The sequence below is a fragment of the Humulus lupulus genome, chromosome 4, assembly GCF_963169125.1.
Source record: "Humulus lupulus chromosome 4, drHumLupu1.1, whole genome shotgun sequence".
NCBI classification, from domain to species: Eukaryota; Viridiplantae; Streptophyta; class Magnoliopsida; order Rosales; family Cannabaceae; genus Humulus; species Humulus lupulus.
Genome location: NC_084796.1, coordinates 36,474,220 through 36,487,789, shown reverse-complemented (window position 1 = coordinate 36,487,789; position 13,570 = coordinate 36,474,220). Strand labels below are relative to the sequence as shown.

Genomic DNA, 13,570 nt, shown 5'->3' with positions numbered 1-13,570 from the left:
GATGTTGTAACACCCCGGATCCATAATAGAATTAAGTGCATGGATTAGCATGCCAGGAGGGCACGTGGGGTAATTATGTGTTAATTAATTGAATTATGTGATTTATATGCTTATACGATTTAATATGCATGATTATGTGTATTAAATTCTGTTTAAAGGTCCGCTTTTGTTAAAAAAGGGTATTTTTGTCATTTTTGCCCGTTGGGGGTATATGTGTAATTTAATGTGCTATGTGTTTGAGACCACATTATTATGTGGATATATTTGCAATATTTTCCATGAGTCGATCCTTATGAACAATTTAGCGGAAAAGTCACAACGGAGAGTTATACCCAGCTCAGTGTGAGTAATGGTATTTTATTAATTTTGCGTATTTTGAAAATTAATGGAATAAGAGGTATAATTGAGGAAAATATTAGTACTATAAGGATTTGTTGAATAATTGTAAATTGGAGGAGTAATTTGAGGTTTGGTGGAAAATTTAATGCCAAATGACTAAAATGCCCTTGAGGATTTACCTTTGAGGTTAATTAAGGGTAAGGGTAGAATGGTGTTTCGACCTATTTGGTAGAGGAATTAGATGAGTTTAGGAAGCTCAAGTTTTTGGCATCTCGGCACTCTTATGGTTGATCATTTTTCTTCTCAACTATTCACTCAAGGACTTCCAAGCTAGGTTAAGTTGATTTTGAGGATTTTAAGGGAAATTGGACATTGTTGAGGGATTTTGCAGCTCTAGAATAGCTTTAATCAAACAAGAATTTCGAATTTGGAGAGGTAAAGAACTTCTTTCTCAAGATTTAAATTTTGCAAAATTGTTGTGCTGGGTTCAAAGTTCAAAGTTTTAGCTCAAATATTTGTTTCAAAGTTTTTGTTAAAGATTTAAGTTCAAAGTTTTGGTGTTATTGACATTGGGGGTTTTAGCTCAAATTTTGCAAAATTGTTGTGCCGGGTTGGTTTAGGTGTTAAATTAAGTTTAGAATCAAGTTTTTAATTTCTCTAGGTGTTATGTTGCTACTGGATTCTGTGAATTTTGATTGGAATATGAGATTCTTTGAGACAGATTACAAATTGGGACTCTAAGTTGCAATTTGATGTTTTGATGAGTTTTCGTGTGTTGGTAGTAGTTTACATAGGTTGTATGGAGTGTTTTATGGTCACAAACCTATTGAAAATTCAGTTTTTGGTTGATTTCTAGGTCTGGGTATGCAGGGCAAGTCGTAGTTCATGAATTAGGGAAGAACACTATGATTTCTAGGCAATTTTTGGTTTTTAGAGACCTAGCGCGACCGCGCTAGGGAACCAAAACCTTAGGAATTTGGTTTCAATTTGAGGTTTTGAGACTAGGGGCGCAACCACGTGAGCACCTCAGAAACCCCAAAGTTTCTGTGTGTGCGACTGCGCCAGGGGTAGGCGCCACTGTGCTAGGGAAGGTGCGATCGCGCCAAGTGTCCTGAATGTGTGTTTTTCTAAATTTTGGTTTTAGGCTTGGGGCCTCAGGAATCTATTTTGGGGGCCCATTTAGGGGCTTGTGGGATGTTTCTAGTGCCCAGTTAATTGGGAATAGTGGTTCCAGGGGTTAGGGTTTAGATTGGAACTCAGGAGTTAGAGTTAAGTTCTGATAAGTGGATACTTGCGTCGTGACTAGGGATTTCGCAAGGCTTTAAATAGGGTTCGAACTCAGGATCGTTTCATCTTTCCCGTAGGACCTTAGGTAAGAAAACTGCACCTGCACTGAGAATAGGGCATTGGTCCTGGTTATTGAACGTGGTTATAACCACACTTTGAATGCCTGTTTAAAAATGAATGTTTTTGGACTATGTTTAATTGTGTTGTACCTGAAATGCATATCCTTTTTTAATTTTCTAGGAATGGATGCAGTTATGGCTGGGCCACCATAGGAGTGTAGCATTCACTCCTTTGGCATAAAGGTTGATTTATATTCTATTGGTTAACTATTTCTGCTTATTTGAATTTTCTTGCTTGGCCTTCGCGCACGAGTTCTATGTGGTGCAATTAAGGGCAAAGAGAAGCTGGACCAGCCATGAGTTGGAGAACTTTAGGGGCGGCATGTACATATGCAGCTTGCTCGACCGCCACTGCCATGGTTTCTCTCCACGAAGTAGGGTTTTACTCTATTTTGTCGCTTAGGCCGACCACTTTTGTACTTTGTTCACTTTTGTATTTAGATCATAAACTCTTTTTGGGATTCCGTGTATAAACTTAAGCTTTTTAATGAAAAGTATTACTTCTTCAACCAAAATTTTTAATTGCTAACCATTAGTTAACTTTAATCACACGTTTAAGTCCAAATGACTCACTTAATGAGTTAAGCATTATTTTTAAACACACAGTGTAACAGTGTTAGATTAGTAGGACATTACAACTTGGTATCATAGCTACCAAGGTTTAAAGGTTCTCAAAGAATGAATGTATATGTATGCCCGCTGCTAAAGAAAAGCCTGACTCACAGTTTGGTAACAAATGAAGTTAATATGTGCTTAATTGCTTAATTAGGATATATATGCTTTATCTGCATACAAGTGTAGAAAGCATGAGTTATACTAATAGGGCCTGGCCTTTGAATACTACGTGAATATGAAAAGATATGCTTATTAGCATTCCTGTTGTATGCGAAAGTTATTGAAATTCTTATTAGCATTGTTATTGCGTGTGTATGCTTGTTTGTTCAATTTTGAACCGAGGGATGGTACCCTTGTACTATTATCATTGCCTGATGAGCCGAGTCATTAATTGCAGATATACTTGGAGAGTTGTGCCTCCATGTATATCAAATAGACTAGCCGCTGCTAAAATTGAGGCTAGATATGATAATCAATGTCAGAACCCTCCACTAGCCCATGAGAACTGGTAGCAGATGTTTGCTAAAATGCAAGCAAGGTTACAACGATAAGAAGAAGAGAGTAGATAGCTCTGGCAGCAGGGTCTAATAGGGAATGCTGCCCTACCTCGGCCACCAGTGGTAGTGCCAGTTCTGGGATAGACAAAAATTTAGAATAGATGGGAGCCTCTTTACGAACGATTCATGAAACAAAACCCTCCAACCTTTAAGGGAGGGCTAGATCCACCATGAGCTAAGAAGTGGATGAGTATGATCACCTCTATCCTAGAATTTATGAGGGTAGTAGGTAATGATAGAGTGGCCTGCACCACGTACATGCTACTGGAGGATACCTGGACCTGGTGAGAGATGGTATTCTAGACTTGGGATGTAGCTACAATGAATTGGGAAGAATTCACGGGTGTATTCAATGTGAAGTACTGCAACGATGCAAAACTACAAAGGTAGATGAGTTTACCAGACTTGTTCAGGGCAACATGACTGTGACTGAATATGCTCTGAAGTTTGATAGGTTTGCCAAGTTTACTTCTGACTTGGTGCCAACCAATGCTGCCAGAAGAGAGAGGTTGTTTGGGGATTGAACCCCATGATCGCACTTGATGTTAGGATTACCTCGGTGCCTGGAGTTACTACATATGCTAAGGTCATCGAGAAGTCCCTTACTATTGAGGGTGCAGCGACCAAGATTGGCAAGAGAGTGTGCTAGGCGTGATTCTAGGAGGGTGGTACATCCAATGTGGGATCTGGTAGGGGTGGAGGTCCTAGTGACCAGAAAAGAAAGACCCCAAACACCTTTACCATAGTAGGTCCAGATATGAGGATTCAGGGTGCTCGGGGTGGCCCCTAGGGCATTAATGAGGTTTGGAGGAGTTATCTTGAGTGTGTCAGGTGCAGGAAGCGCCATCTAGGAAAATGTCGAGTGAAGGCATGCTTTTTGTGTGGAGTGGTTGGGCATCTCAAGAAGGATTGCCTGAGATCGAAGAAGGAAGAACCAAAGAAGGCGGAAAGCTTGACTCTAGCTCGAGTGTTCACCTTGACGTAGTCAGAGGCTGAGGCCAGTCCCTCAATAGTGACATGTCAGATTTCTAGTGCTTGTTCTCCTTTACACTATGCTGATTGATTTTGGTGCTATGCATTATTTTGTATCTAGTAGGGTGATAGACAGATTATGTAGACCATGTGATTATTATGTTGTGGGGTTTGGGACTTTGTTGCCTACATGGGAATCGGTAGTCTCTAGGAGATGGGTTAGGTCATTACCAGTGGAGGTTGATAGTAGGGAACTGTCTGTAGATCTTATTGAATTGGCAATGGAATATTTTGATATGATCTTTCGTATGGATTGGTTAGTGAAGTATGGGGCGACCATAGACTGCAGAAGGAGGATGGTGACTTTTGAACTAGAGGGAGAGGACCCATTAGTATTTGTTGGTACTATGAGTGGGTCTTGCATTCCTATCATTTCAGCATTGAAGGCTAGAGACCTATTGCAAGGAGGTTGCATAGGATTCCTAGCTAGCGTGGTGGATACCACTAAGGTTGTACTAGTTGGACCTGAAGAGACTAGGTTGGTCTGTGAGTTCTTAGATGTGGTCCCAAAAGACTTACCGGGGTTACTGCCGTATTGGGAGATTAAGTTCGTTATAGAGTTGGCATGAGCGATTGAACCAATATCCAAGGCACCATATATTATGGCTCTGGCAGAATTGAAGAAATTGAAGATTTAGTTACAAGAATTATTGGATTTGGGATTCATCAGGCCTAGCTTCTCACCTTGGGGTGCACCAGTATTGTTTTTCAAGAAGAAGGATGGATCATTAAGGATGTGTATTAACTACAGGGAGCTGAATAAGTTGAACATCAAGAACAAGTATCTGCTACCTAGGATTGATGATCTATTTGATTAGTTGCAAGGCAAGACAATGTTTTCCAAGATTGATCTTCGATATGGTTATCACCAGCTGAGGATATCTCGAAGACAACCTTTCACACGAGGTATGGGCATTATGAGTTCTTGGTTATGTCCTTTGGAATGATCAATGCCCTAGCAGCATTCATCGATTTAATGAACACGGTGTTCAAGGATTATTTGGATAAATTTGTGATTGTCTTCATCGACGAAATTTTGATTTTCTCTTAGTCAGAGAGAAAGCATGAGCAACATCTTCATTTGGTATTGCAGAGATTGATGAAACACAGGTTATACCCTATGTTCAAGATGTGTGAGTTCTGGCTGCCTTAAGTGACATTTCTTGGTCACATTTTTAGTAAGGATGGGATTATGGTGGATATGGAAAAGATAAGCAGTGAGAGATTCGCCAAGGGCAAAGAGTGTCTCAGAGATCAGGAGTTTTCTTGGTTTGACTAGGTATTATTAGTGTTTTGTGGAAGGGTTCTCAAGGATTGTAATACCATTGACTGAGCTGACATGTAAGAATTTGAAGTTTGTTTGGTTTGATAGATGTGAGAACAATTTTCAGGAGTTGAAGCTACAATTGATTACTGCCCCAGTGCTCGGTCTTCCATGAGATCATGAGATGTTTGTAGTTTATTGTAATGCTTTGAGGCAGGGATTAGGTTGTATTCTGACGCAAGTCGGTAAAGTTATTGCTTATGCCTCGAGACTATTAAAGGAGTATGAGCAACGGTACCCCACTCATGACTTAGAGTTGGGAACAATAGTATTCACCTTGAAGATATGGCGACACTATCTATATAGGGAGAAGTTTGAGATCTACACTAATCATAATAGTTTGAAGTACTTTTTCACACAAAAGGATATGAATATGAGACAGAGGTGTTGGCTGGAATTGGTGAAGGATTATGAATGTGAGATCTTTTATCATCCAGGGAAAGCCAATGTGGTAGCAGACGCTCTAAGTCAGAGAGACCTAGGACAGTTGTATACCATAAAGTAGATATCTAGAGAGTTAGCAAAAGATATGACCAGAGTGGGAATAGAGTTGGTAGTGGGCTAGTTAGACAACATTACCTTACAATCTACACTCCTGGAGAGGATAAAGGAAGGCCAGGGAGGACGTCCTAGCTGGGGTAGCTAAGGACTTTCCAGTTTCAGAGACAGGTATACTGAGGTATAAGGATCAGATTTGTAATCCAATTGAGGTTGGCATCAGGCGGGAGGTTCTGGACGAGTCTCATACTACTCCGTACTCTCTGCATCCAGGTACCACAAAGATGTATCAGGATCTGAAATCTTTGTATTGGTCTCCTTGAATGAAGAAGGATGTTATTGAATACGTGGCTAAGTGCTTGACTTGCCAGCAAGTAAAACTTGAACACTAGAGGCCAGCATGGCTATTACAACTTATGGGTGTCCCTGAGTGGAAATGATAGGACATCACCATGGATTTTGTTGGTTGTTTTCATAGGACGGTGGGTTAGCATGACTCGGTTTGGGTGATAGTAGACCGATATACCAAGTTATTGTAGTTCTTGCCTGTGAGAACAAATTTCACTGTGGATCAGTATGATGAGTTGTATGTTATAGGGATTGTACGTCTTCATAGGCTCTGAAGTCTATTGTATCATATCGAGACCCCATTTTTACTTCCATGTTCTGGGGAAGCTTGTAGAAGGCCATGTGTACTCAGTTAAAGTTTAGCACTGCATATCATCCCGAGACAGACGGATAGTCGAAGAGGAAAATTCAGATACTGGAGGATATGCTTCGGGTATGTGTATTGGACTTTGAAGGGTCCTAGAGTAAATATCTACCTTTGATAGAATTTTAATACAACAATAGCTATCAGTTGATGATTGGAGTAGATCCATATGAGATGTTGTACGGTAGGAAGTGTAGATCACCCATTCATTGGGATGAAATGGGTGAGAGGAAGTATCTAGGTCATGAAGAAGTTCAGAGAACCAATGAGGCCATTGAAAATATTAGAGCTTGAATGCTCACCTCCCAGAGTAGATAGAAGAGCAACGCTGACCCTAAGCGTAGAAACATAGAGTTCCAAGTTGGGGACTACGTTTTTCTCTAAGTTTCACCATTGAGAGGAGTAAAACAGTTTGAGAAGACGGGCAAGCTGAGCTCTAGATTTCACTACAACAATTTTTAGTATATATTACATTAAAGAATAGCATATATTTAGAAGTGCTATTATTGGTGGGGGATTAAAAATACACAGAACATATTTTGGCGCCATATGAATAAACCTCAGGCACCAAAATGAATTTTTTTTTTTTAGTCTCATCTGCCAAATTCCCTAAATCTAAGTTACCTGAAAGATTTCTCTCAGTCTCCATCTCTCACTCTCGTCTCATCTCTCCGCCTCACGAAGTCTCACTCTCGTCTCGTCTCTCCGCCCTCTCCGCCTCACGAAGTCTCTCTCTCATCTCGTCTCTCCGCCTCACGAAGTCTTCTCAACTCATCTCTGCCTCACGAAGTCAAATTTTCAGCCAGCCATCTGCCTTGGTGGTGCCGAGCGATTCTGACTCTAACGATTCGCAGAAAAAGTTGAAAATTGGTGTCGTTTTGTCGCGAGGCCAGGCACCTGGAGGGCATAATGTCATTTCTGGAATTTTTGGTGAGAATTTTTTGTGATCATAATTCGTTTTCTTGCAGTTAATAGTGTCCAGTATGGTTGAGTTCATTCATTCTATGCTTCCTGATAGATTACTTGCAGGAGCGTGCTAAAGGCAGCGTATTGTACGATTTCAGGGGAGGTCCAGCTGGAATCATGAAGGGCAAGTATGTGGAACTTACACTAGAATATATTTACCCGTATAGAAACCAGGTGAGAGTTTGGACTATGGTTTGGTTTTGTCATTTATGCAGTGGAGGTCCATGATCATGTGTAAAGATAGCTGCTTCTAAGTGTTCTAATTTTCTCAAAAGATATAGCGCATCCATTCTATTCTAGTGATTTATACAAAATTCATACATGCGGCTGCTGGCATTTTAACCAAGATATTGTATTTGATTGGAGAAAATTTTCTTTTATCAGGGTGGTTTTGATATGATATGTAGTGGAAGAGATAAGATTGAAACTCCTGAGTAGGTGACTTTTTTTTCTTTCTTCATAGTTTAATGTTAAGTTTTATTGACACATTAAGTTCATAATAAATTGTTTAAATGGATTTTCCTTTTAGTTTCAACAAGCTGCAGATACTGCCGCGAAGCTTGATTTGGATGGACTTCTTGTTATTGGTGGGGATGACTCGAACACAAATGCCTGCCTCCTTGCTGAGAATTTCAGGTATATAACTAATTTTTTTCTTTCTAGAAAAATCTTGCTTGGCAGATGGAACTGTTGCCTGTATTTGTCTTCATATGTCATTCATGTAATCCATGGATCCATCTATTTTTTAGGTGCTTGTATCAGTGTATGGGACCCATCCAAATAGAATTTAGGGATTCTTTATCTAACAGTTCGACAGGGTTACAGGAGTCTTGCGTTTAACGCTGTTTCGTTGGTTTGTTTAACACAGTTTGGTTTTTTTTTCTTTTGTTCAACCAGGGGAAAGAATTTGAAAACTTAGGTGATTGGGTGTCCAAAAACCATTGATGGTGACTTGAAATGTAAAGAAGTCCCAATAAGTTTTGGGTTTGATACTGCTTGCAAGGTGACTGCAACTAAAAGAAATTTTTTATTACTTGAACCCTTAAATTTCTTTGTGGTCCTTTCCATATATCGTGTAGGAAATTTTGGAGCAGCAATCTTTATTTTTTAGCAGATACGCTCCAGAGTGGAGCTCTTTCTCCGCCTCACAAAGTCACGCTCCAGAGTGGAGCTTCTCTGCCTCAAGAAGTCACGCCTTCCAGAGATCTATCTCTGCCTCACGCCCACTATCTCAGGTTCATTTCTTTCATCCCTGATAATACAAATTGTTGGCTGAATGTTGTAGTTGATTTGCTTACTTTTGCTCCTATCCTTTTCTTTTTCATAGCTGTAGTTGATTTGATAAAAAACCCATCTTTGATAGAAACTAGATTGATATGCAATTTTACAATATTTTAAGTCAAGAGAAACAACTACGAATATTATAAGTCAAGAGATAAAAAAGATGTAGAGATCGAGTCATTTGAACTCGAACAGCTTTTTTTATTTAATATACAATCACCTAAATTTTTTTTATTTATTTTTAAATTCAATATAAAATTCCAGTGAATATAATGTCAATCTCTCCAACATCTCAATCTACAAAACGGAAGAGTGTGGGCTAACAAATTTCTCAATAAAATATTATAATTATAATAATAACAATATGTATATACCACCATTTATAAACTTAGAAAAACAATATCTAGACTCTACTAGTAAATATTATATCTAGACTTTATCAATATAGCTAATTAACGAGAATAATATTCTAAATACAGTCTCTATCCTAACTCAGTAAAAAGCATGAAATAAGGAGTTCATATAAGTATAACACCAAAGACACCACCTTAAGTGAGTATAAGTATTGAAAACTTTTTTTTGAAATCTAGACACAACTGTTATTAACAATTGAGAACCATAAGAAACACAATCCCCACAGCAAGGTGAAAATAAACATGAGCTAAAATAGATAATATGTACATTTTTCCATCTTGCATTTTCGAGTCCTTATTTACTCATTTCAAATTTTCCATATTGATTTCCCTCAGAACAATCCAAATGTGTTCTCCCCGCTATAAGTCATGTAAAGAAAACCATCTTCATCCTTGTTTTCCTCATAAATAGCAGACATCATGGCAGCAGTAGGTGGCAAAATGTTTTTTACAAATATAAATATGGCCTTCTCAGCACTGAGCTTTATTCTCTTTCGAACCACATAAACAAACTGCCCAACAGTCAGGTCAGCCAGAACCAAATACTTCTTCTTGTCAATGTCTGGTATGTCACTTCTCTTTGCCTTCTCGACAATAACTGGAATTCTGTCTGGATATTTTTCCCTGATATGAGCAGCTTCAGCCTGCCTTCTCTCAAGGTGGTGCTCCAGCTTGAAGGAACTTTTGGCCATGGCGAAATTAAATTCTCTCTCTTACTGGATCTCTCCCGTTCCCAATTCATAATTCTAGTAGTGACACTAAAACAGAGAATCTAGGGATTGAGAGGATGAAATGAGCGAGAAACAGTCTCGCTCTCGTAGTAGCAGCTTTTCAAGTATATTTGTCTGTATAAGTATTGAAAACTTAACCATTAATAAAGAAACTTAAAGCCCAATCAATAGAGAGGACTCCTCAAAATTTATCAAATATTTCATATCTCAACTTAAAAGCCACATGTCTAAGGAAAAGAACTAAGTAAAACAAAGAAAATTGGATTTCCTGCTTGGGCCACTAAGTTCTCGAATTGGACAGTTAGTCTTAGTGCTGGGAAAAATGACAGCTTTAGTTTAACTCTGAATATGATTCTTGCTGCAGCGGTTTATAATATTTGGAGGAATAGGAATAGATGCATTTTTGATGGGTTTTCACTGTCAGCTTATTGTATAGCCAAAGAGATTATTACTTTAGTTAAATATAGATTGTATATGGTTCATAGTAGGAAAGATGTCCCTCATCTGAAGCTTTTCTTCAGAAAGCTTCAAATGTATGTAATGTGAGGGTGGGTTGATGCAATGTCTTGAGATTATTCCTTTTAAGGTTGAGGACATCAGCTGTAGTTGTCTGAGTTATGATTGATGTTTGCAATAGTGATTGTATATAATTGCTGCATATATAACATGTTCAATTACGTTTTAATTGTAGTCATAAGGTTTCTTGTTCTACTGATTTTCTTTATTGATTAAGATAATATATAATGTATTTTCTTAGCTATGCATATACATGAACTGTTCTAATAGGTGATAATAAATAAAGCAATCTACATTTCTTTTGATATGAGTTTTTGCTGCTAAACCATCTAAGGGCTTCTCTTTTCTTCACTCCATCCCACTCTTGTTGAATTTGATTGTTGGTCTGTTTAATCAAAGAGGTGTTCTCTGCATTTTCTTTTCTACTTGGCTATTATTAGTATTCATTGAAAGGCTTATATGGGAATAAAATTGGTCTCAAGAGTCAAGACAGTCCATGGTGGTAAAGCAACTGTATATGAACCTATCATTTTTAATATCTATTTCCATTGAACCATTGATAATGAACCAATATCACTCTTCTTCATTGGCTGTAATAGCTTTTGGGGAATGTGGGTCCTTGTGTGTTTTCTTGACCCTGTTTTTATTTTTGTTACCTTTTGGGGAACTGAGGCATTTATAAAGGGATCTCATATTTTCATCTCAGCTAGGTTTGGTTCATTTGGCTATTTTTTCACTTTCAAGGTATTCATTATTGTAGAGAAAATGCTCAAGATAGAACAAACTTTCATGGATTTATCATTTCCCTTATTTGTATTGATAATAAATCTGATTTTTTTCATCCTTTTAAATTGGAATACAAACTGTTTTTGGTTTTTTGTTCTTTCTATGTGTGTTGTGTCTGCTTTTCTTTTTATTGTTGGTTTTATTTCAAACTGTTGCATTATTGTTGGCCTTTGCTATTAGTTTTTCTGCTGCTTTTGCTACCTCTTGTCGTTGTATTTAAGATTTTTGTTGTTCTTTTTATTTTGTGAGCTCTAGTTTCCAAGGACTCTATAGTGGGTTTGGATAGTTTCTTGGTTGTCAGAGTTGTAATATTTTTTAATGATGACTCCTAATTAAAGGTCGAATGATGTTGATAGTTTATTAATTGGTATGTAATTTTTCTTTCATTTTAGTGGCTTCATTGGATTTCAAATTGGAGGGAACTTTATTTGCATCAGTTTGCAAGAGGTATGTTTTCTTTTATTTTTGTTAAAATACTTTGCAAATGTTAGAGGAGTTTGAATATCTTAGATATTCATCCATAGTGAAGTAGGTTATGAGATTATTATTGTGTGCTGCGGTGATAACGGAAGGTTGAGAACTTGTGTGTATTAGTGAAGTAGGTTCTGAGAAATTTGTGTGATGCGGCGAGATAAGGAAGAAAACTTGTGTGTTGTTTGAATATTTTGAATTGATAATGATTGATGGTTGATTAATAAATATGGCTGGAATGTTTTCTGATTTTCTGTTAGTTATTTGATGTATATCTAATAAACATCAAAAGATTAGTATCCCTTTTGTATACACCTATAAAAGATTAGAGGATCAATATTATTACCCTATAATAATTATCCATTTTCTTAAACCTCTGTAAACATGAAAGATTTAATGTAATATGCTTCATAAGATGTAATGTAATAACCAATATTCACGAGTTCATGAGTAGGTGACAAGCCAAAAACATCAAATAGTGCAAATAAATCTTCTAAAGTACCTGTATATGTAGTTTATCAACTTCAATCATTAACAGAGATCCTAAATTCCCAGTGAGAATTTCCAAAGCATCCACAAACTTTGCTTGTTGCTCCAATATAGAAATGTATACCATCATAGCTGCACTAATTCAAGGTTTTAGCATATAATCAATTGACAATAGAACAAAAAAAATATATTTGGTGATATATTAATAAAGAGAATATTAAAGCATGTATGTATGGGAGAAGATGATATATAAAATTGTTTTAGTACAATGTCGTTGTATGAATATACACAGATCAAGCTAGTTAGCTAGCTCTAGTCTTCCCGTTCACACATAAAATTGGGAATTTGTTTTTTGTCTGTTCTAGCAGCTAGTGCCTTTTGTGTTTAATTAAAGAACAATTATTAATTCATTAAAAAAAAAAGAGAACAAGAATTCATGCCTATAATGTCTGAAGTGATTAGGGCACCCCCTAGAGGTTTTTATGACACGGAAAATTATGATGAGCAAGAATTCATGCCTATAATGTCTGAAGTTACTGAATCTAGGTTATATAATGTAGTGGAAGATGAACAATATGTTAAAGATGATTGCGAGGGTATATTAGTTTGATTATTGTTGTGTTTTTTGTAAATCGTAGAAGATGTTGCACTTGACATTTAAAGTTGTAATCAATGGAAATTTCATTTTATACTTCAGCTCATTAATTGGTTGTTTCTTATTTGTGTATTTTTAGCGAAGAACTCTTGAAAACATGTCTTTTATTTATTTACTTAGTTTTTGCTGGCAGTGGCTAGACTGTAATACGGATGATTTCCCATCATCTCTTTGTAATACAATTTGGTTTCTTATAATAAAAAATAAATCTTAATAAATACCTAACAGCATACACTCAACATCATAGCAGCCAAATAACAGAAAAAAGAATAGTACCATAAATCAACAACAACGATTGAATTTAATTCAGTGATAAATTCTAGATTAGTTCTCAACACAAACACCTAAACTTGCAAGAATTAGCTGACCAATTAGCAGTAGACATCAAAACTGCCAAAGCCCTCAAGCTTAAACTGCTGGTACACATTCTTCTCTATTTTTTGTAAAAGCAATGTATGATCTCCCTCATTCTACAACTATTTCGTTGATCAATAAATGTTGTGTTTGTGTCCTAGGTAGGCATGTTCATTCCTCAAATACATATTGCTGGATACATGCATATATGGACTTTGTGTTGAAAACATATACCCACAAATACAAATACTTTACATTTATAACACATTCCTAAAGGTGTTTGATATAACATTTATTACTGTTTCTCTCTATCTTTCGGGAAGTTGAAAACAATATCTTCTATCCATAGCAATGGAGTTTTGTTTTTCTTATTTTTGGAAGGCTCCCAAACATAGTTTTTGCCTTTCTTATAAGCTGCAATTTAT

At 37.0% G+C, this 13,570-nt stretch overlaps 1 protein-coding gene across 1 annotated transcript; it reads right to left on the bottom strand.

The window, feature by feature from the left end:
• Positions 1-9,434: 9,434 nt before the first annotated feature.
• Positions 9,435-9,924, bottom strand: LOC133828926 (autophagy-related protein 8C-like). Its single transcript, XM_062258962.1, has one exon. It carries the CDS (start codon positions 9,833-9,835, stop codon positions 9,476-9,478), a length of 360 nt encoding a protein of 119 aa, XP_062114946.1. The 5' UTR covers positions 9,836-9,924; the 3' UTR covers positions 9,435-9,475.
• Between the last annotated feature and the right edge of the window lie 3,646 nt (positions 9,925-13,570).